This window comes from Patella vulgata, chromosome 4, assembly GCF_932274485.2.
Source record: "Patella vulgata chromosome 4, xgPatVulg1.2, whole genome shotgun sequence".
Classification (NCBI taxonomy): domain Eukaryota; kingdom Metazoa; phylum Mollusca; class Gastropoda; family Patellidae; genus Patella; species Patella vulgata.
In genome coordinates, this window is record NC_065882.2 from 55,006,012 (window position 1) to 55,028,923 (window position 22,912).

The 22,912-nt window shown below is 36.4% G+C and overlaps 1 protein-coding gene across 2 annotated transcripts; it reads left to right on the forward strand.

Annotated features, from left to right (window-relative positions):
- Positions 1-775: 775 nt before the first annotated feature.
- On the forward strand, positions 776-21,253 carry LOC126819002 (deleted in malignant brain tumors 1 protein). Of its 2 annotated transcripts, XM_050546790.2 has the most exons (21): positions 776-1,089; positions 1,389-1,712; positions 1,927-2,247; positions 2,894-3,226; positions 3,955-4,260; positions 4,462-4,785; positions 5,173-5,496; positions 6,852-7,030; positions 7,853-8,045; positions 8,830-8,934; positions 9,125-9,331; positions 10,951-11,280; positions 11,479-11,808; positions 12,342-12,677; positions 15,084-15,416; positions 15,877-16,224; positions 16,959-17,270; positions 17,453-17,785; positions 18,278-18,625; positions 19,600-19,917; positions 20,400-21,253. In XM_050546790.2, exons 1-21 carry the CDS (start codon positions 810-812, stop codon positions 20,786-20,788), a joined length of 6,273 nt encoding a protein of 2,090 aa, XP_050402747.2. In that variant the 5' UTR covers positions 776-809; the 3' UTR covers positions 20,789-21,253. The 2 variants fall into 2 exon arrangements, with proteins under 2 accessions (XP_050402747.2, XP_055956392.1); XM_056100417.1 differs by lacking the exons at positions 15,084-15,416; positions 15,877-16,224; positions 16,959-17,270; ... (2 more) ...; positions 19,600-19,917; positions 20,400-21,253 and adding an exon at positions 14,714-14,787.
- The last annotated feature ends 1,659 nt before the right edge of the window (positions 21,254-22,912 follow it).

Sequence of the window (22,912 nt, forward strand, 5' to 3'; positions counted from 1 at the left end):
CCTGCGTTCGTCGAGAAAGTTCATAGGGGTTTTCCGGCGGTCTGGGTCACCCTTGTCAGTGGTGTAGGGCGGAGGGCCTGACAAGGGACAACGTATAGTCGGTCGGATGGAGTGAAAATTCGAGGTCCCGTATACATATCGGCGTGCACATAAAAGAACCCCTGGCAATTGGAATTCAAAATAAGTGTAGGCCGTAGCGACGCTTCCCGGGAAAGATTTCCCTCATTCCCTCATAGCACACTGAATGGCGTATGCCCGTCTTTATTAGTCCAATCGGAGCAGAATCGTAGGGCGTTAAACCCCATTTCATTTCGTTTTCTTTGGTAACTGCGTTTCAGATCTTTTCCCCCCTTTGCTTAAATGACTAAAGTGTTGACAACCGCCTGGATACAGCAAATATCGTTCAGAGATCGAATTTTCCTGAAAAGATTTATAAGACATTCTATCAGAAGTTGAAAGAAAGTTTTCTCCACTTTTACACTGAATACGGACAAATTATCTACAGCAATAATTTCCCCTTCTTCCACTGGAACGAGCCGGAAATTGTTGATTGTTTGAGACCAATAGAACGGACTGTACCAAATTTTAGATCATAATGTACCCGACATAATGTTATATTGTTGTATTAGAATAATACATATTATGTTGGTAGATATGGCTATCCGTAAAATTCATTATGAGTAGATTATAACGGATTCGCTGGTTTTATTTTCAAATATACATTCATATCTATTTGACGTGTGTTCTTGTTTATCATAGGTTTTACAACGTCTATCGGTTACAACTTCCCAACTGCAGTTACTGTCACCATGTATGGTATAAATGGTACAGTGTGTTCTGATGGCTGGGGTGATGAAGAAGCTAATGTAGTATGTAAACAGGCAGGCTTTAGATCTGGTATAGCTCTAGGACAGAGCACGTCATATTATTATTCCGCCAAAACCACTCCAAGTCTTTTGTCCGGCTTTAATTGTACGGGAAGGGAGTATAACCTTCAGAGCTGTCCGGTCTCTACCGTTATACCAACATCTTGTGCACCGTATAGGAAACGATCTGCAGCAAAAGTTTATTGTTTCAACACTGATACTGGTATGTAGTTATACAAATAGACTAGGCTATAGACTATAATGAAACCCAATTATCATTGAACTCAAATGGGATAATGAAGATACATGAAACCCAATTATTATGGAACTCAAGTAATGGGATAATAAAGATACATGAAAGTTAATTATCTAGAAAGCATTTACAATCAACTACATGATCAGGGTTTAGGTGGGGATTCTAAAGAATTTTCTGTTGATCTCATGGATTTTTTGAAAAATGAACACAGTTACAAGTCGCTTCTTATCTGCAGGTTAATAAGAATTATTTCTTCTATTTCGCAGCTACCGAAGTGAAACTGACTGGAGGAGTTTCCAACAGCCAGGGTATCGTTAATATTAAAATCAATGGTCAATGGGGAACAATTTGTGATAGCTATTTCAGCAGGAATGATGCTAAAGTAGTGTGTAAACAATTAGGATATTTGGATGGAACTGCCAAATCCAGATCCATGTATGGTAATGGAACTGGGCTTGCGTACTTAAGAAGTCCCAGGTGTACTGGATCAGAGAGTAGTATATGGAACTGTCCGATTTCAGGATTTAATGTGACAACTAGATCTTGCCTTAACCATAATTATGATGCCAGAGTTGCATGTACAGGATACGGTAGGCCAGTTTGTTTTGTCGTGGGTGAGGGGTATAGGGGGTAGAAATAATAACAGTAATAGTTATCTTACATTAATTAACCTTCTATATCATTGGTGTCTGATTTAATATTTTAACCAATCAATAACTAGTTATATTTTATTCGATTTCTCATTATTGCACTATTTTTCATTGGACATAAAAAACATTTTCTAATTTTGATTTGCTTCATTAGTGCGACTTCAACCCAACGAAAGATTTGGTGCCGTACAAGTATACAACCCGTCTCTTAGAAGATATGGCTTAGTCTGCGCTGAGAACTTTACAGATGTTGATGCCACGGTAGCATGTAATGAAATGGGTTTTGATTATGGTATTAGTGTTTGCTGTTCGGCTTTTGGTACACTGTATTCTTACACTGCTATCGTCAGATCCAAGATATCATGTACTGGACGTGAACCATCATTATTGAACTGTAGTTACGAAAGTAGCTTGACATATTGTCCCACCAGAAAATATGCTTCAGTGGCGTGCTCTAATATATCACCCAACACAGGTAAAGGCATTATTGTTTATAATACTAGTTTACTTTTACACAAAACAGCAGTTCCCGGAATTTCACATATAATGTAAAATAATAGACGATAAAACTAATATTACAACCTTTTCTGTTTGCTGACTTTTGGATATGACACCAGACAGTACCAAAACCATTTTGTATTAAATTCCATCAGCAGCCTATATTCACATGAATAATAGAGTGGAGTGTGGGTTTTTTTTGTCAGAATTTAACACCATCGCCACGGTGGCTAAGTGAGTAAGACGCTGGCTCGCCAGCCTGGAGGTCGGGTGTTCGATCCTGGATTGGCCGAGGAAGTTCATCGGGATTTTCCGACGTGTCTTCCCCTTGTCAGGGGCGCAGGACGGAGGGCCTAACAAGGAAAGCTGTCTAGTCGTTCGGATTGGACGAAAAACTGAGGTCCCGTGTATACATTGGCGTGCACCTAAAAGATTCCTTGGCAGTTGGAATTCGATATAAAAGTGCCACTAGCCGGGCAAAATTTCCCTCTTAGCAGACTGTCTTGTGTATGCCCGTCTTCATTAGCACAGCCGGAGCAGAACAGTAGGACGTTAAACCCCATTTCATTTCATTTCATAAACGAGGAAGCTAATTATCTTTTTTTATTTCATATATTGACCAGGATATGAACTACAAATTGGTTCAAGCGCAACAACGCAAGTTTCTAAAGGACGTGTTCAAGTCACACATATGGGTATAACAGGTTATATCTGTCCTGATGGATTTGACAATAATGATGCTAACGTTATCTGTAAGATGAAAGGATTTCATGGTGGGTTTGCGTATATGTATAGAAACTACTATAGAAACATGGTCAGTGATATGAGATGGCTGTCTAATATCCAGTGTACTGGTACCGAATCATCGCTAAACCGATGTGGTGGAATGGTTTGGGGTGATATAAAAACATGTTCTTCATATGGTGATGCCGCTGTTTATTGTTATGCAACCTCAGGTCAGTTTACCCCTTAATTCCACTCGATGGTCAAAAGTGGATTTCAAATTAGAGTCGCTTGTATTTGTCTTTATCTTGCAAAACTTAATTCTGTGCAACTTTCCTGGGTACCAGGATCTGCCTACTACGCGAATTACCCATATTGCATGTTTATGGAGTGGAATTCATGACAAAAATATAACACTTATCCAGCCAATACGAATTCCAATGCATGTAACATTTTACTTACGTTACGTTGACTATTTACACATATGCAACTGCTAATTTATAAGATTTATTTCTTAAATATTTTAGATATAATTTGCATTTTTTTCTACTTCCATTATTACCTTTAATTCAATGTGATATTTTTAATATTAAAGAATATTGTAGTCTGTTTAGTTTCTTCTTAAACATTTTGACATTTCACAAATCGTGCATGACGCGGGTAAGGTGACATAATTCTAATCTTTATTATTGTTTTTCCACCACGTTTTAAGTGGCCAAAGTCGACTACAGCAATGTATCTATTTTACTACCATATAAGATCAAACAGATTTTAGTGAACCCTTATTATTCCTCATTCACATAGTTATAACACTTTTATTCAATTGTATATGATAGTTATCTGCGGTTCTTTTTTTATTTTCACACAGTTACCCTAGATATATTTTCCTGTAATTTTGTTATAGCCAGGAGTAAGTATGTTGTTATATAATGAATATATTGTGTTTGTTTGTTTCCGACAGGCCTGGAAGTTCGTTTAAGTGGAACAAAGAGTAGTGTAGGAAGAGTAGAGGTAGCTATTGATGGTGTTTGGGGCAAAATGTGTTTATACTCATCCTACTATCGAAGCAGAGTTGCTGATGTTGTCTGCCGACAGAAGGGTTTCACAGGTGGAACATCAACTACGCGCACAAGAAACCAAGGCACCGGACCTGTATATATAACTAATTTATACTGCCAGGGAACAGAGAATTCTCTTGAAGAATGTGGTATAACCTGGGGAACGACGACTTCGTGTTATAACCTTAATGTCAAGTGCCACGGAGACGGTTAGTGGAATTAATTGTTAGTCGGGATTCGCGAATAAGAGAGCCCTATATTATTGTAGACTAATTTGTTTACAGTTAAATTATATATTTCGTTTTACAGAGGCCCAATAGTTTCTCCTTTGATAAAACTGGTTTTAAAACGAAACAAACCGAAATTAACCAACTGTTTCATAATCCTTATTATGTTTCTTCCTCCAACAGTTCGTTTAGCTGGTGTTAGTAACAGACCTGACTATGGCAGAGTCGAAATGAAGAAAGGTGATTCGTGGGTTCCTATTTGTGATGACCAGTTTACGGATTTAGCAGCTCGTGTAGTCTGTAAAAATTTGGGTTACGCCGACGGTAAGATGCTGTGTTGTAATGCAGTTGGTCGATTGTATTATTACAGAACCCAACCAAATATCACTATCACCAGTTGTACTGGAACCGAGTCAAGTCTTAAGGCATGTCAATCAACAGCAGGCGTTTGTGCTTCAGGAAAATACGTCAGTGTATATTGTTCACCGACAACCATTATAGCCGGAAGTAAGTATTTCGAAAGTTCCAATTCGGATCAGCTATAACTACGTGTTGATTGTAAAATCTAGCTCACCATAAATTAACGTTTCAATTGGATAAAGATAGAAATGAAATGAAATGGGGTTTAACGCCCTACTGTTTTGCTCCCAGTATAAAGATAGGGTTTGCTTCAATTTCATTAAGAAACTACAGAGAGGACCTTTGCAGTATAGGAATATTGTAATATGAAAATAATTTCTAAGCTACAGATTTGGTTACTATTTAAGAAAATGTTCGTTTTCAGCATAAAATCATCACCATTTGAAATTTTCTAGAAATGAACACAAATTCTGTAAATAAAAAAGCCTCCATCAACTCGTTTTTGAAACGTGAACTTATTGAATTATTTTCCAGACATAACGGTGAACATTGAAAATAATCAAAACAAGGGTGCCGTAAATGCGTCTAAGTATGGTTTCTATGGACCAATATGTAATACTGGGTGGACAAATGCGGATGCTAATGTTACATGTAGACAAGCAGGTAAACGTGGTGGTGTGGCCATGTTAGCAACAACACGTTCAAATCAGCCCATGGTACTAGGAGGCTATAACTGTACTGGTACTGAAACAAGTTTAGATAGTTGTAGTTCCAAGGGTTTTGGCGAAGATAAAGGGTGTTCTTCTCCTAATTCTTATAGAAGATCAGTTGCTGGTGTTCTGTGTTATAATAATGGAGGTAAGTGACAATCATGCGGCGCATGATCTCCACCATTAAACAATGCTTAAAGACGCAATGAAAGAAATGGATTAATTTTTGAAATGTTCTAAGACTCTTTAAATACAAGCACTGAGAGTAAAATATATTTAAGAATGCTGAAGGAAATGAATTAAATACAAATTTTGAACTGCTCGTAAATTAAAAATTAAATGATGTATACCTCAGTGATGGATGACTTTGCAGATTTATTTATCCAAATTGTAGAATACTATTCAATTTGGATATGCATATTGCTACTTATCCTAAGCAAGAAATTATCATCATCGAATTTAATCAATGCAATGAAATTATAACCCAATTAAAATCAAGACTATAGTTTACCAAAGTCTCAACTAATCAAATTGTGTATCTCTGCTTAAAGCCTTAGTTGAAAAGTTTCATGATGCTGTTACGGCGCCCCTGTAGGGCTTAGTAGCTGCAGCAGGAAGCACCAAAGTGTTCTAAACCTCAAAGCTAGTTTAGGTGACCATTTTGCTGTTACAATTGTTTCAATTCTATCATTAGCTATCAGTAGAATCGCCATATTTCCCAGCTATTAGCGCATATCTTGCTCCTTCATCACCCATGGCAAAGCTTCCCATTGTACCAAATACTTATCATTTTATGACCCCCGGCTAAAAATAAACTCAATAGAATTTTTGCACCATCGGCGCCTTCAGTACCTCCGCTAGAAAGCTTGTAGGGTGGAGTGCAACTACATGCAAGAGGTCGCTTGATATATCACTGGAACCTTTTGATATACTTTGTGTCTAAATCGATTGGGTTTTTTTTTACAAGAATCCAAACAGAAATAATGCGTGTGCGCCACTTTGATCTACACACAACTACGTGCAAGAGGTCGCTTGAGTTTGATATACTTTGTGTCTAAATCGATTTTTTTTTTACAAATACATTTTCCAAGAATCCAAAGGTCATGCCGTAAAACGGAAAGAATGCGTGTGCTCCACTTTGACCGGCTAATGATATTCTGCTAATAACAGATATTCAATACTTAGGAGCCACTATGACTTTCAACATGGATGTAAATGTAACTAATTTTAATGTAAAATAAAATGCGAAAAAAACTCCCCCAATTATTGATATGTAGGGTACTGGTCGTTCGGCATTACGATTCATAACGTCAACACCTGTATAAGGTACCGACCCTGTTTGAAACAGACTTGAAGATAGCTTCTGCAAGATATAACTACCCTTAAAAAATTATTTGATTTGTAGACAGCCAAATTTGAAAATACTCTAATGAATTGTACAGTATATGTCAAATAAATTACAATTCTAGCGATTATTGTTGTATTATTTATTTATTTAACCAGGAATTGATATTAAGTTGGTTAATGGTACGTCAAGAGCAGGTCGAGTAAGAATATTATATGAGACGACATGGGGACGTGTCTGCCAGACATATTTGAGTTCGTCAACTGCTAATGTGGCCTGTCGTCAGTTAGGTTTCAGAGGCGGTTATTACGATAATACTAGAGGACAAGCAATTTCGGTAAATATTTAACTATTTAACAAACACTGTACTCCAACCGGAATGGAAAGACATATAACGTCTTAACAACATTGTCCTTGGGAATTTCGAGACTAACGCAGGGAATTAAAAAACTATTGTTATTTGTAAGCAACTCTAACATTATTGTCCTTTTAAGGAACAAAATCCATATTCCATAACCCCCCAAAAATATTATACTATACACTTAATATGAATAAAACATGAACAGTACCGGCTTGTATAGTAAATGCTGTAGTATTAAAATAATAGTATTATGAATTCAAACGCAAAACATGAAGAGGTAAATTCACATGACCATTGCGTCATTTTAGATTTATATGCATTCCACCTCCCCAAGTAAACCCTCCTTTCGTTAAATGTCACTGAAAGCTATTAAATGAGCGCAAATGACCATATTTTGTGGGGGCCTTTTATGGCCGAATGGTTAGCGCGTGTACGCTGCATCATAAGGTCTGTCACTGAGTCAACGAAACAATTCCCCAATTGTACGTGACAAGCAGTAGGGGATTCTCCGGGTCCTCCGGATTACTCCCACTGCTAAAGACCACTACGCGCAAGCGAGTTATTGAAATAAAATTAAACCATATGTTAGTCCCGGAATGATCTAGTTTGTATCAAATGGATGTTGAACTCTCTCTCTCTCTCTCTCTCTCTCTTTCTCTCTCTCTCGCCGCACCCATATTTTGTATTCTTCAAAAATCCTAATATTAGCCAACAATACGTTGTGAGGGTCAAATAATATTTGATTTATTACATGTATTGATGATGTGATGTTATGATACGATTAATACTATTTTACAGTATGGTCAGCTTGGTAAAGTATGGATGGATGATGTGCGATGTTCAGGAACAGAATCGTCACTATTTGAGTGTAACAGCTACAGATGGAATCCTGGTACATCCGCTTACAGATACTCTAGATGGTCATGGAGTTGGGGTGGTTCTTCCAGAAACAAAAAATGTTACGATCTGTCTGTTTCCTGCTACAATGACGGTAAGCGTTTAATATATACGGTCTTCAAAAAACGTTTAAATTTATCAAAATTGCTCGCCAATACTATCACCGCCAGGATCAAACGTTAGTCGAAAGGATTTATATTCTACCTTATACAAAAAAAACCAGATAAGGCAGCTGGTACGCATATTCTAATATCACTTGTCATTGTCTTACAGATTTAAGAATACGATTCTTAAATTTAGATAAACGTAGAAAATCTACATACATTTTTACACATCTGGCAAATCACAAAATTCACCAGGTTCTGAATTACGTCACATTTAGTTTTCACCTAATCATTCCACTGTAAGAACTGTGTCATGTGTGCAGTAGTGCGAATTATCTCCCAGACTTGCTCGAAATTATGCCGTTGATTCCTGATGTATTATCGAAGGTCTTTGCTAAAGGAATGGTCTCTTTTGATTACCGGTTTGAAACGACAGGCCACAACATAAGGTGCAGGAAGTCATTTATTGTGGAGTTCGGCCTAAGATCTGCTTTTCCATTCGAATTAGCATATTCTCATGAGAATTTTAATCCTGCTTACATTGATAATTGACCAGTGGATTAATTGATATTTTAGCAAGGTTTGAAACAAATAGAGGGCTACATAATAGGATTTAAAGATAGACATTGTTCAAATTTACGGAAAAATAATTACATTATTGGTAAGCGTATCTTGAGGATTTCTCAGTGCTATTGGAATATACTGTAAATATAAACACTTGCTGTTACTTTAAATATTTTCAGAATTAAATATATATTAGGCCTTCTATTTTAGTGCGATTAACATCTGGTAATACCCCATCAGACGGAACGGCTGAAATATTTTTCCAAAATACCTGGGGATCGCTCTGTGATCACAACTGGAGTCCAGCAAATACGAGTAAGTAACACTCCTTTTGGTTATCGATAGCTTTGTGCACCTTTACTGTGAAATGCTAGAGTCATTATTTAATTGAATAATGATTTTTTTTTATGCATGTTATAGTTTCTCCAAGTTTTTGTTTCATTTGACACTAGTGATTTAAAATGATTTAGAATTAACCCTTTCTATAGAATATTTCATTTTGTAGGAGTAGCGTGTAAACAGTTGGGTTACGATGATGGAGTCATGGCTTGTTGTGGAGCTTTTAGCTCTCACCAAATAGCTGTAATGGAGAATGTAAGATGTAGTGGTTCAGAAGATCGAATACAAGATTGTCCACACGACAATCCTCTATCCACAAGATGTTACAAGCACAATGTAGGTTTAGTTTGCTATACAGGGACACAACCAACAAGTAAGTGCATATCCTTTACCAACTGTTATTAAACAGTACAATACAAAATCTCAAAGACTATATACAAATATTCTTTAATAGAGCAATGTCACTGATTAAAATCACATTTTTATACGGCCACATATAGGTCTGTCACCCCAAAATCAGGGTTCCTTTCAATATTGGCATATACATGACCATAACCTCATGGATTAAGGCCACCGATTGTTCGAAAAATCACGTTTTTAGCTTGTGGACACTTTAGAGGTCACAATTTTCACCCGATTTTGATGAAACTTGACATGCATGTTATTAACCCGACGACCTTGGATCCTGTCGATATTTGCGCATATCGGATTGTAACTTCCTGAATTACGGCCCCTGATTGTACCGAAAATCACGTTTTAGCTTGTGGTCCCCCTAAGGTCACAATTTTTATCCGATTTAAAAAACCGTTTGAATATATCACCATTACACCCTAATGATGGTTGAGTTCGAATTATGGCCCTTGATTGTACGAAAAATCACGTTTTTAGCTTGTGGTCCCTTTATAGGTCATAATTCTTATCCGATTTAAAGAACCGTTTGAATACATCACTGTTGCACCCTAATGGTTGAGTTTGAATGGCCTCCCCTTGTACGCAAATAGTGTAAAATTATGTAATACCAAGGTTGTGGACTCTCTAGTAGTCACAATTTTTATCCGATTTTGATGAAACTTACAATATATCTTTATGTCCCAACTATCTCAGTCGATATTCGCACATTTCAGACCATAACTTCCTGGATAATGGCCTCTGATTGTACGAAAAATGGCATTTTTTAGCCTGTTCTCTATCCATCTCTTGTAAAATGTGGGCGTATCTTGCCTGACAATCACTGGTTACAATTTACGGTGCCATATCACAGGAGAAAAGCTAGAAAAAATCCTTTGGAATAGCCGTATGAAATGGCTTTTTCGAGTTTGCACAGGTTTATAGTTATTCGAATATTGTACAGAATGTTAGCACCCACTCGGTTAGGACTGTTAGCGTATTGTCACTTTACGTCAAATTAATCGCAAAGATTTTGGTTCAAAACTTAGGGTTCCGCTGATTTATAGTATCTGGGGGGTGGGGGTGGAGGGGAGTAATTTGGTCCATATCGTAAACCGTTTAAACATACATTATGCAAGAACTAAATCTGCCTATTTCAGGTCTTTCTTTAGGCCTGAAATGTTATCTAAATTATTAATTAGATATTAATGAACTTATCCAGATTGGAATACATTTTGTGAAGCATAATTAAACGTTTAAATAGATAATCGAGACTTTATTTTTTTATCGTACCGATTTTTGTAATGATGATGAGGCTAGCCTAAAATTCAAAAGCTAATATCTCGGCTCAGAGTGGAGCAATTTGGCTGAAATTTTTAGCATATTCTATTTACGTTATCTATTTTTTTTTAACTATTAAAATAACTATTATCTAATCTCCAATAATGCTCTTTAATAATATTCTAAACAATTAATAGAATTCGAGCTGGTTTGATAGAAAGAAAGACTGTTCAATTTGCTTAAAGCCGAAAGTTGTTGCCTTCCGATTATTTCACCCAAGGTCTTAGAAAATATTATAGGTTTAAATTTTACATCTTTTTTCAGCCTTCACATGGAGTCTCGGCGGTGGTAATAATTATACGGGGGAAGTATTAGTAAATTATTTGGGTACAACTGGTAGAATATGTTCTGATGATTGGGATGATAATGATGCTAGAGTAGCTTGTAGAGAACTAGGTTATAGGAATGGAACAGCTTATAATCATGTCAGATTTGATTATTATTATTCTTCTAATGGACCTTACTGGATTAGTAAAATGGCGTGTACTGGTACAGAAAGAAATCTTACAGCTTGTCCTAGAACTACAACATTGGGTGCTGTTAAGACATGTACGAGTGGTAAAGGAGCTGGTATTATGTGCACAGACTCTTCAGGTATTTTAACCAAATAAGCACTTTGTTCATTTTCGACATATAGCACATTTATTCTTTGTTAATTTGAGTGCCATTATGAAAACCATCAAGTCAAAGTATTTTATCTATTTGTATCCAAGGTGTGTATCTTTACTTATGTTCCTTATCTAGTTTACACTATTCAACATATAGATAATACGTATGTGTTATGTCTGTTAGGTATTTACTATAGAATAGCTGGTGGAACACAAGATAATGTTGGAAGAGTTGAAGTATCTGTGAATGGAGTATGGGGTTCTGTTTGTGGATATTACTTTGATGATAGGGAAGCCAACGTTTTCTGCCGTAATCTGGGTTACTCTGATGGGCGGACACAGAAAAAAGATTACCCCGGCGCTGGTGGACCAGTATATAAGGCTAGTTTCCAGTGTACGGGAGATGAATCGAATCTAGCAGCATGTCCACACGGTGGTTGGAGCACGGTGTCAACAACAGATTGGTACTGTGGGAATCATAAATGGGATGCCGGAATCGTCTGTTATGAAGATGGTAAGATAGATTTTAGTTGTAAGACACATAAAGATGTCAATGGCAAATCATTAGAAACCAATGTAAACTTTAAATGGTCATAAGTAAGAATTGGTAAAAAATGATTTTTATAAACGTTTGGTCATAAACTCTTTATTCAAAATTAATATCGGCGTGTTTGGGATTTAAAGGCCCGGTAAAGCCAAAAACGTACTAGAACGGTACTACCTGTAATGCCTTTTGCATACCATCTTTACGTTTTCGATGCACTGAAGTATTACAGAAGTAATCCGAATGCAATGATTTGATAATGACCACTTCTTGCAGAGGCGCATAAATTAATGAACGATGTCCTAACCTTATGGTTAATCGAAAATACTGCCTTTCAAACCATCTTCACTCTATTCTGAATATACCTGAGAGTAAACAGTAATTGTATTCACTAGAATTGTTTACTTTCACTTTGAATAGAGTTCTTTTTAATTCACATGGGAATATATGTATGTGTTGTAATGTAACATCGTCATGACTATAATCTATTTTTAATATTTCAGTACGTTTGGCCAGTGGGTTTGCACCTAGCGAAAAAGAGGGGCCAGTTCAATTTTTTGCAAATAACACATGGAATTTAGTTTGTGATACCGGCTTTACTGATTTAAGTGCCAAGAGATTATGTCAGGATATCGGTTTTGATGATGGAAGGGCTGTCTGTTGCTCGGCGTATGGTACTAAATATTTCTGGACTAATGGCGGAAGACAATTAAGCAACATGAGTATGGCATGTTCAGGAGCTGAAACTAGTTCCATGGATTGCTTACAGCCTATGCCCTGTGACTCACAGAATTATGCTTCCGCGATCTGTTTTAACAGCACTGATATAATTGATGAAAGTAAGAACAAATATGGTTTTCTATTTCCCCAATTTGCCATCGACCACGTCGGTATGTCGCTCGGTTCGTTCTTCACACATACTCGTTCTACTAAGTAACGTTTTTAACAGATTGTCACACATTTTTTGAAATAATAATGTATTAGAGAGAGGGGAGTTTCTGTCGTTTTAGCAAAATACAGTCGTTGGGGTAATGTCCCTGAATGACAAGATTGTTATTCAAACAATCCAACTCATCCACAGAGCTCAACTTCTTAAATTTTTAAAAACTGTTATTATTGAGGGACATATGACCCCTATTAGAGTCAAAGTCTATTAGCAGAATCAGTCGCGTACTTATTTTTCTAACATGAATGTTAGGGATGTTGTGAATCATGGGCTATTACTCTACCTATACTCACTTCATAGTGTTAAATTGGCCTAATTTGGATTTTGCGTAATGCCTAGGTCCCACTGGGGAAAAATCATCGGCGATGTTGAAATAAATAATTATTTTCCCAATGGATACCGATGGTTCCACATGACTCGCGAAGCTCCCAAATCTGTTCCCGGTGCCTCCCAACGCTCATCAATTTCCATCGTTTGTACATCCCCGAGGCAAAAAATGCCCAGTGGGGCCTAGGCAATTGCGCTCCGACCTATGGAAGACCAAACAACTCTTTAGTCAGTGTTCTTAGTTCTTATTTCCTAATTCATAGTCCTTAATTCTTATTTCTTCATTTGTTGTCCTATTTCGACATCTGTATACTAAAATTAACATTTGTATCTTAAAATCAATATTTGTTTTACAAATCAGACATTTCTCATATCAGATTTGTAAAATGTATTTTTGTTTAACTTAATTGTATTTAAATATAAAGATAAAATTCACATTTCATCATAGCTTGAAAAGGATATTACAGTTGGATGACGCTAAATACCATTAACTTAGTTGGGGCGGGGAGGGCTTTTAAATGTAAAAGTTGAAATACGGTTTATCGTGTAATGAATGACCGGGAAGTATTTTTTTATCTATCTTTCAATATATTACTTATTCCCTGGCACATTCATGATTACATGATTTAGAAGAAATAAAACACTCTTTCGTTTGAGCAAAGAAATATGTCACTATCCGACAAAACCTAATTTCTGAAAATAGACTACTTTCAATTTATTTTCTATAGCGAAGGCCCGGACCGATTACCATACTACGCACGTCATCGAGCGATTTTTCTTATTGTATATATGCTTGCTCGATTCCCTATTGTTGTATGGTGACTTATTGTATGTGAGGTTGATTTTCGCTCATTTCGTCATAATTTTTCAGGTTCGATGAATGTCTAGAAATGTATTTGGAGAAATGGTTTTAGAGAAATATTTTCAGAGAAATGTTTTGCTATTTGTATTTGGAAATTTGTTGTTCGAAATTTGTTTTTCGTTGTATGTTTATGATGAAATGTAAATGTAGATTACCTTTTCGATTTACTAAAATACATTTTACAAATCTGATATGACAAATGTCTGATTTGTAAAACAAATATTGATTTTAAGATACAAATGTTTATTTTAGTGTACAATTGTCGAAATACGACAACAAATGAAGAAATAAGAATTAGGGACTCTGAATTAAGAACTAAGAATTAAGAACACTGAATAAAGAGCTGTTTGTTCTGACATAGTGGAGACTTTAAAATAAAATGAGATGACGTTTGTGATGTGATGTTACAGCGCGGACAATGGAACTACCGGTGTTCAAATGTTACACTTCGTTGCAAACCAACTTTTTAAAACCAAAAACAAAAGCATCATCATTGTTCCAATCACGAACCACCAAACATGCAACCACCATGATATCCGTCTCATAACAAAATAGACACAATTGTATTCTAGTGCATGGCTCATTCTTTGAGCCTTGAAAGCTATAGTTGAATTTTGTAAAGTTATATATCTAAAATAGGTTCAAATAAAGCAACAAACCAAATGAATTTTATGCACAGTCCTATCTCGTTAAAGCATATTCACTATAGTAAGTTGAGAAATTCAAATATATCGTTTCAGTTTGAAACTGAAACTGAAAACCAGGCATCATTATCCTTATCTGTTTGACCCCAAACCTTGACAGCCGGGGATTACTCCCGACTTCCAGTACGTAGACTTAGTTTAACAATGAAAAAAAACATGATACAATTACCGGGTAGAAGCCTACCGTAGAAAATATTTCATAGTGTTAAGTGAATTGTTTTGAAGTGCTAAAATGATTTATATGATCATATAATAGTGATTAGACAACGTATTAGGCAATATGAAAATAATTATGTTTTGACTTTCTTAGAATATATGCACCTACAACTTTAATGTTCACTATATTCATTTAATTAATTAATTAATTAGTTAGTTAGTCATTCAATATCCTGTTTGAATATTTAAGGCTACCGCTTTCAATTCGATGCTCCAACAGACACGAATGGCAGGATTGATGTATATCACTATGGTACAAAGGGTCGGATCTGTAACTCATTCTGGGATGATACCAATGCTAAAGTTTATTGTAAAAAACGTGGATTCCCCGATGGTATAGCGTACCATTCTTCTTACTGGACATGGAATACAATTGATGATCGAGGTCCCTATTGGGCAAGTGCCATGAACTGTACAGGCACAGAGCCGGCTTTGCAGAACTGTTCATTCAATGACAGGCTGAACCTTGGAGACTGTGCAAAGTCTGATGTAGCAGCAGCTGCTTGTTTCAGTGACACAACAGGTAAAAGGAAAGCTTCAAGTCAAATATATTATTTTTAATCAATATTGAAGTTAACTTTATCTTAACTAAATTAACTAATATGTCATTTGTTTTAACTGAATTCAGCTAGTAAGCAAAATTTATCCAAGGCTATCGTTTCTATGTATAATTGAAATCCATTTAACCGAAGTGGGTTTTAGATTGTTTATATTGTGACTGAGTTATAACCCTTTTACTGCCTTGAACTGTTATATGTTAGCCGAATTGCAGGCTGCATCTTTTGATCCGAAGAAGGTCGTATGCCATATTAAATTACTTTAAATAAGACAAATAAACTAAATTTATATTTTTCAAGCACTTGTGAATGGTTTTAAAAATTGCAAGAATCGCGATACTTTGTATTTTATCACAAACTGATCTATAAATAGCACGAACGGGTAGAAAAATGGGTAATGAAAGTGCATTATTGATTCGTATACAGGAATTAAGTACAGATTAGCTGGTGGTGGAAACGATAGACAAGGGAGAGTAGAAATCAGTGTTGGTGGTGTTTGGGGAACAGTCTGTGACTCTTTCTGGGATAACAGAGAAGCCGGTGTAATGTGTCGTCAACTTGGTTTCTCCGATGGTTATGCTCTTAGAAATGCGTATTATGGACAGGGTACTGGGCCAATATGGCTGAGTAACATTCGATGTGACGGAACGGAAACCGAACTACACAAATGCCCTCATGCTGGATTCAGTAGCGAAGTTATAGATAGCAATTCCTATAGTTATTTGCGATGTAAGACACACTATGATGATGCTTCTGTCCACTGTGTAGATAAAGGTGAGAAACACTAAACATTTATATTTTTTACACGAGAAAAAGAGTTCTTTAACTTAGGTTTGAAAGTGTCAAATCCCATTTCATTTCTGTCTGATAGCAATCGCCCAAAGATAGGCGGTATTTATCAGACGTTTTCAATCAAACGAGTTCATATTACTCAGCTTTTAAGTACGCCAATGAAACTAAAGCCACCAAGAGACAAATGTCACTGTGTCCATCATTAAAACGGATTGGTACACTGCGCTTGTGGGGTTTTACCTTTTAGTATTGGTTGGCTGAAATCAGATTAGTCTAAATCAGAATCACCTATATGGAGATTTAGATTGTTCAGCTAAACCCAAACTATGTATTAGTTGTGTGAATGTCAGTTAAGTTTAAATCAGAAAAATCCTATATGGAGATTCACACTAGCTGAACGTCCCATCATCGATTAGCGATGGTTTCAATATCAACCGATTACTGATGAGACGGCAATATACAGCATTTCATAATTAATTCTGTTTTCTAAATGCTAGTAGTATTAGGTGAGTATGCGTCGATATTTACCGATCACGTACTTAATATATAATAGAAATATGTCAGTAGTATGCTTTGGATACGATTGCTGCAACGGACACAAACACGAACCAAATAATGCGAATCTAAAGACCTCGATATCATTTGCCGTGTTGATAAAACTTTTAAGCACCTTAATCCAAAGTTAACTACAATCGTTTAATATTAATTACTTTCAGTGCGACTAAACCAGGGTCTGAATGCTACGATGGGAGGCGTTGAAGTATATTATGCTAATAAGTGGGTAGCAGTTTGTGATGATGGCTTCAATCAAATCGCAGCACAGATTGTTTGCAGATCGTTAAATTTCCCCCATGGTATAAAACTAGCAGGTTCTTCTTTCGGCAGATCAAGAACTATAGGCGTCTTTAATGTGCAATGTACCACAACAATGAAAGATTTTGCAGCATGTAAACAATCATTTGTTGGAACCTGTGCCAGTGGACGATATGCCTCAGTGATTTGTAGTCAAACACCGATTGTTAATAATGGTAGTATTATTTTTTTTGTTTTTGTAGTAATGTATAAAATAGAAAACGGATTTCTTTAGAGCCCAGTCGGGGCATGATAGCAACAAAAATCGCTAGAGTATTATCCAGTTTTTACGTTCAGTGTTGTTCGCTAAATTGTCCAATATATCCATGAAATTCGTGTAATATTACTTTCCTTGTAGGTTTTAAACTGGAGCTGGAGACGGATACAACCGGGGGTAAATCGGGTTACTTAAAGGTGCAGTATAACGGTATATGGGGAGGTGTGTGTTCAGCAGGTTTTGATAATAAGGAAGCTACTGTAGCATGTAAACAGTTAGGCTTCAAGGGTGGTGTACCCTACAATCCAAGCCTGTACATGCGCAATATAAGACCTATTCTGATGACAGACATTAAGTGTACTGGTTCAGAAACATCTTTTGATTCATGTAGTCACTCTACTACATCTACATCTAATAACTGGTGTGATTATTATTCACCAAGAGCTGGAGTCGTTTGCTACAACACAGTTAACGGTAATTAGTTTTCCTTTTATCGTCGATTGAAAAAGAATGCATTTTATTGTCTTCGCTCGAATCAGTGGCCCGTCTACAATTATTTGCTGTCAAAATAGACAAGAGAGTCTCCGTAACTATATTTGCTAACAATGTGGTTCATGTAGTTCTTGCAATTTAAGATGCAAGTTCCTTTAGTTCACCCTTATTTTTTCACTAATGTCCAGGTCCGTTGACACTATCTAATCTTCCATTCATCCACCCTAAGATTGTATATATAACTCTCCATTTAATGTTTGCCTTGAATTATCCAATTATTCAGAACATGGCATAACATTATGTATGCACCATACTTTATGTGCATACTTCTTATTCATAATATTGCTGAAATATCAGGATTGCACGATTTCGTCTGGTACCGAGTTTCAGAGAAATGCTGCGACAAACGTTAAATTCATTAAATATTGATAATATGGGGAATCGAAATGCACTGTATTTTATTTTTTGTTATAGGCATACAATATCGATTAACTGGCGATACAGACCCTACTCGTGGTAGACTGGAAATGCAGTATGATGGACAGTGGGGAGCATTTTGTGATTCCTGGATAGATGCACGAGTGGGCAAAGTCATCTGTAAGCAAAGCGGCTTCGCAGATGGTATCATGGTATCTGGAGCCAAATACAAATCTGATAGTTACGAACCGCACTGGTTCACAGATGTTCGCTGTACTGGCAACGAAAGCTCCATTACTATGTGCAGAAATAATGGTTTCAACAACAGTGATTGGGGATATATATCTTCTTATTGCAAAAATTATATAGGACCGGTGTCTGCGCAATGCTACAAATCGCCTTTGAGTAAGTACTCACAGCACTATAACTTTCGAATTTCAAGATTAGATATTACCCTCACAACGAAAATAAGTATAATTCATGGCCCAAACCAAGGAATTAAATTTACCAGTTTAATTTGAACATACCCTGTTATGTGTAACAGATCTATAGTGAAATCAAGTCAAACCGAAAAGTATTCTTTTACCAACCGACCACGATTTCAAAGACGCCAATGACGTCTTTTGAGGACTTAATGTCGGGGTGGACACTTTAAAATGTTAGTATAGTATTTGTCCTAATCATATGTCCTTGATTTTATTATTATTAGTTAGCTGTAAGCTGTAACGGAGTTCGTACACAATGTAGAGTATGTCTATTCTGATACCACCTATCATTTAATCTTCTGGTACGTTGTGTAGGGCACGAGGCAACGTATGAATAATAATTTAAATGACATCTAGACGTATCATATTTTGCTGTGGGGGTGGTTATTCTAACAGCAACGACTTAACCACGCTTCATTTGTAATTTTATTTAAATAAGCTACTCTAATTATCGAACAAATATCCACAATGTCACGTTCAATATGCCACAATCTCACATTCGACTATATCATCTAGTCTTGTCAATTCAAAACTGTTTTAATAAGCCAGACCTGATTCGCTAACCAGCACAGCAACATTATAGGTCTAACCTCACGCAAAACCCAGACACGGTTTCATTCAATTAATTAAACCTTGGCTTTTTAGAATATTTTATGTAGTTATATGATCACCGCTGCAAATCTAGACATTTAAACTTAAGTCAACCCTTCACGCGTATTTAATTTACCTTCGGCATGTCCTGGATATGTTGATTCACTGTATAGTGAACACATCCCTGGTGTATTCAATGTATCCTCGGCACACACTGGATGTTAAAATCGGGAAATTTAGTCCAAAATTCTTCACTCCTGCCATCACTTTCAATTGCCATATCTGTCATTTTTCATTTTTCAGAACTAACCAACATTCGATTGGCCGGCGGTGACAACGCTTCTGGTAGAGTGGAAGTCTACGTAGAGGGTCCAAACTTATGGGGAACGGTCTGTGATGACCTGTGGTCAGATGATGATGCTGCTGTCATATGTCACCAACTTGGATATGCTACAGGAACTGCGGTTAAAAGAGCCCAGAACTTTGGACAAGGAACAGGTCCAATATGGTTGGATAATGTCGGTTGTCTTGGAACCGAAGACGACATAAGAGACTGTAAACATAACGGCTTGTCGGTTCATAATTGTCAACATTATGAGGATGCCGGGGTATTTTGTGGTGGTAAGTATGGCCTTTATTACTATCATATAATTAAATATAGTCCACTGTGACGTGTCGTCATAGCTGAAAAGGGGGAGGAAGGGTAATCTTACACATTCTGGTACACTTTATACTACTATTCGGGGTATTGATTATTTTTGATCTTAACTTTCATTTAACGGATTTTCTTTTATATGATTACCGGTAATAATAATAATAAATTTCACAAAATGTTTTATGTCAGTTGCCATAAGATCTAACAATTAGAAATGCGACTAACAATTAACTTCGACACAAAATAAACAAGCTTGACCTATTTATAAAAACCATCACCAATTTTCAGAATATTGAAATTATGATAGTAATGATGGCGTCCATGATAGGTTGTTTGTAAAAGTCGTTCCTGTTGCTGTCATCATTGTTCGGGTATAGAAACAGATTGATCGCCCTCTTCCCACTTTAAAAATTTGCGTTTTAAATCGATTGGTGATTTTATATTTTAGGTGGTGTTTACATTCCTCCAACAACTAACCCCTCTGTGTCACCCAACACCGGTATGCCCACAGGATCAACTGATAAAGGAGGTCCAGACAAGGACAAGTTAAAAGGTTCGGGAAGTCCTGACAACACAGCTGCCATTGTGGTTCCTATAGTTTTGATAATTGTCGTGGCTGCTGCCGTTTCCGGCTTTTTCTACTACAGACGTATTAACCGATTTTCTGGATTAAAGGAGGATCTTGTTGCTGACCAGCCCAAACTGGGTGGTGTCACTCTTGGAAGGACTGGTGCTTTCTTCTCAAAATTCCGCGCAAAACCATCAACTGATGGTACTGGTGGCCAACCTGGTATGTCTAATCCAACCTATGAATTTGATCATGAAGCGGATGCTTAATTCATGCTAAATTGTATTGTTATTTTATATTTTTGATTGTCTAAATTCATTTTAATATTTATGATGCACATATTTTAAATATATTTTGATAAAACGTTGCTAGCTATTTTTGTATATTTGATAGAATTTATTTAATGTTATATTTAAGATTGCCTATTTTTGATTGTCTAAAATCATTTTGATATTTATGATGCACATATTTTAAATAACTTGTTAAAACATTACCAGTTGTTTTTGTACATTTGACAGAATTTATTTAGTGTCATTTAAGATTTTGTGTATATATGTAAATATCCGGTCTGTTATAATCCCATGTATATATATACATATACTTAAAATGTGAAGATCAAAGAATTAATATTGAAAACTTACTTTGACATAAAGAAAATATTGCTTTTAAATAATTTCGTCTATTCAAACCACATTTTGTTGTCCATTCATTTCATAACACATTTATTGGTGGATTTTACATGCTTTGAAGGAATAAAGTCATCATTACTAGAAGTCATTTATGTGTTGTCATAGCTAAAGTATGGGGGCCGACTCACTAACCGGGAGGTCCCGGGTTTAATCCCAGTGGTGGCCTAGAAAGGTTTGTCAGTGGTACAGGACATAGAGTCTAGTCCTTCGGATGGCATGAAATACAGACGCCCACCGATGCCCTTATTGGCTTCGATGCAAAGAACCTTTAAGAGGTGGAATTTCAATGAAGGATATGTGGAAACACGGCTGTATGCATGGTGCATTCCAATATTCATTAGCTAGACTAGTGAAGAAAAGTAAGACATTAAACCCCATCTTTTAATTGCTATGTTCGCCCATGAATGTGACAAGACAGCTAAAATAGCATTTGAAGATCACAAATAACCTTTCTGCCAATTCTAATGAAACAACAATATATAGATATTTCAGATAACCCTAAATTTATTTCAGCTCTTACTGTCTTTTCCAAATTCTTTATATTTCAAGTTGACAGAAGGCATATTATATGGATAATACATGATACATATGAAATCATCATTTATTGCACGTTATACGAATTCTTGGACGAAAACAATTCAAGATGTGTGAACATCAAGGTCGTACGGATTGTGCTGCAGTTCTACGCGTAGTCCCTGCTCTGCCGAGCGATCATGTACTAATAAATTGCGGGGTTTAAAGATAGATATGCTATCCATTTTGTCTCCGAATGGTCATTGTCGATCCCGGCAAAACCCCCAACCTTTTGTAATGCAGTACCAAACGTACTCGCACACCTTCGCTATGCTAGTGCGAATAGCTTCACCTGGCGCATGACTTCGTAAATCACACTACTGACAGATTTGTTGCAAAAAGGCTTTCAGCTATGCTTTTATTATATACAGCGTAGCAATTACAAATGACAATTGACTGTTTAAATGTTGTTTGGAATTTCCAAGGTAAATCCAACAGAAGCTGAAACCAACTCGTTATATGTTATCAAAGCTAAATATAACTGCTGCCCACCATATTTTTACGTACAATGAACTCTCTTAATGGACACTTGCATTCAAAATGTAATACATGTAGTTTTGTTTTTTTACCTGCTGATTAGCTAACAATCAAAGTTTACTGAAATATCAAATACACCATATACACCCACAGTAAATGTGGTTTTGTAAAAATTTCTGAAACATACACGACGCTTGTTACATTAATTGGGTTAGAAATAAGGTGGTAACTTTGAGACGTGTCTTTAGATGCTGGTTGCCAACATAACATGAATACCGTATCTAAATATTTAAGATATGTAGACTGCTTTGAGTTCCTTATCAGAACCTTCTTTAGATTAAGTGAAGGGTGCAGAGATGGTTGTCGAGCACGAGTCATTATATTTAAAAATGCAAAGAACTGGGATGGGGTTAAACTCCAGATTTTCCTCAAATTTTTAAATTGTTTTGCCGAATCGCCCCGAATTTAGGAGCCCACGTGAAAGCGAGACATAATGAAGACGGCCATGAGCCATGTCTTTTACGTTAAGTTACATACGACCAAATGCTTTTCCTTGCAAGTGCCCCTGTCCTACACTACTGACAAGGCTAAACATTTACTATTAAAATCAAGGAATACAGAAAGAAAGAGATACAATGTAAAGATAGACAAACA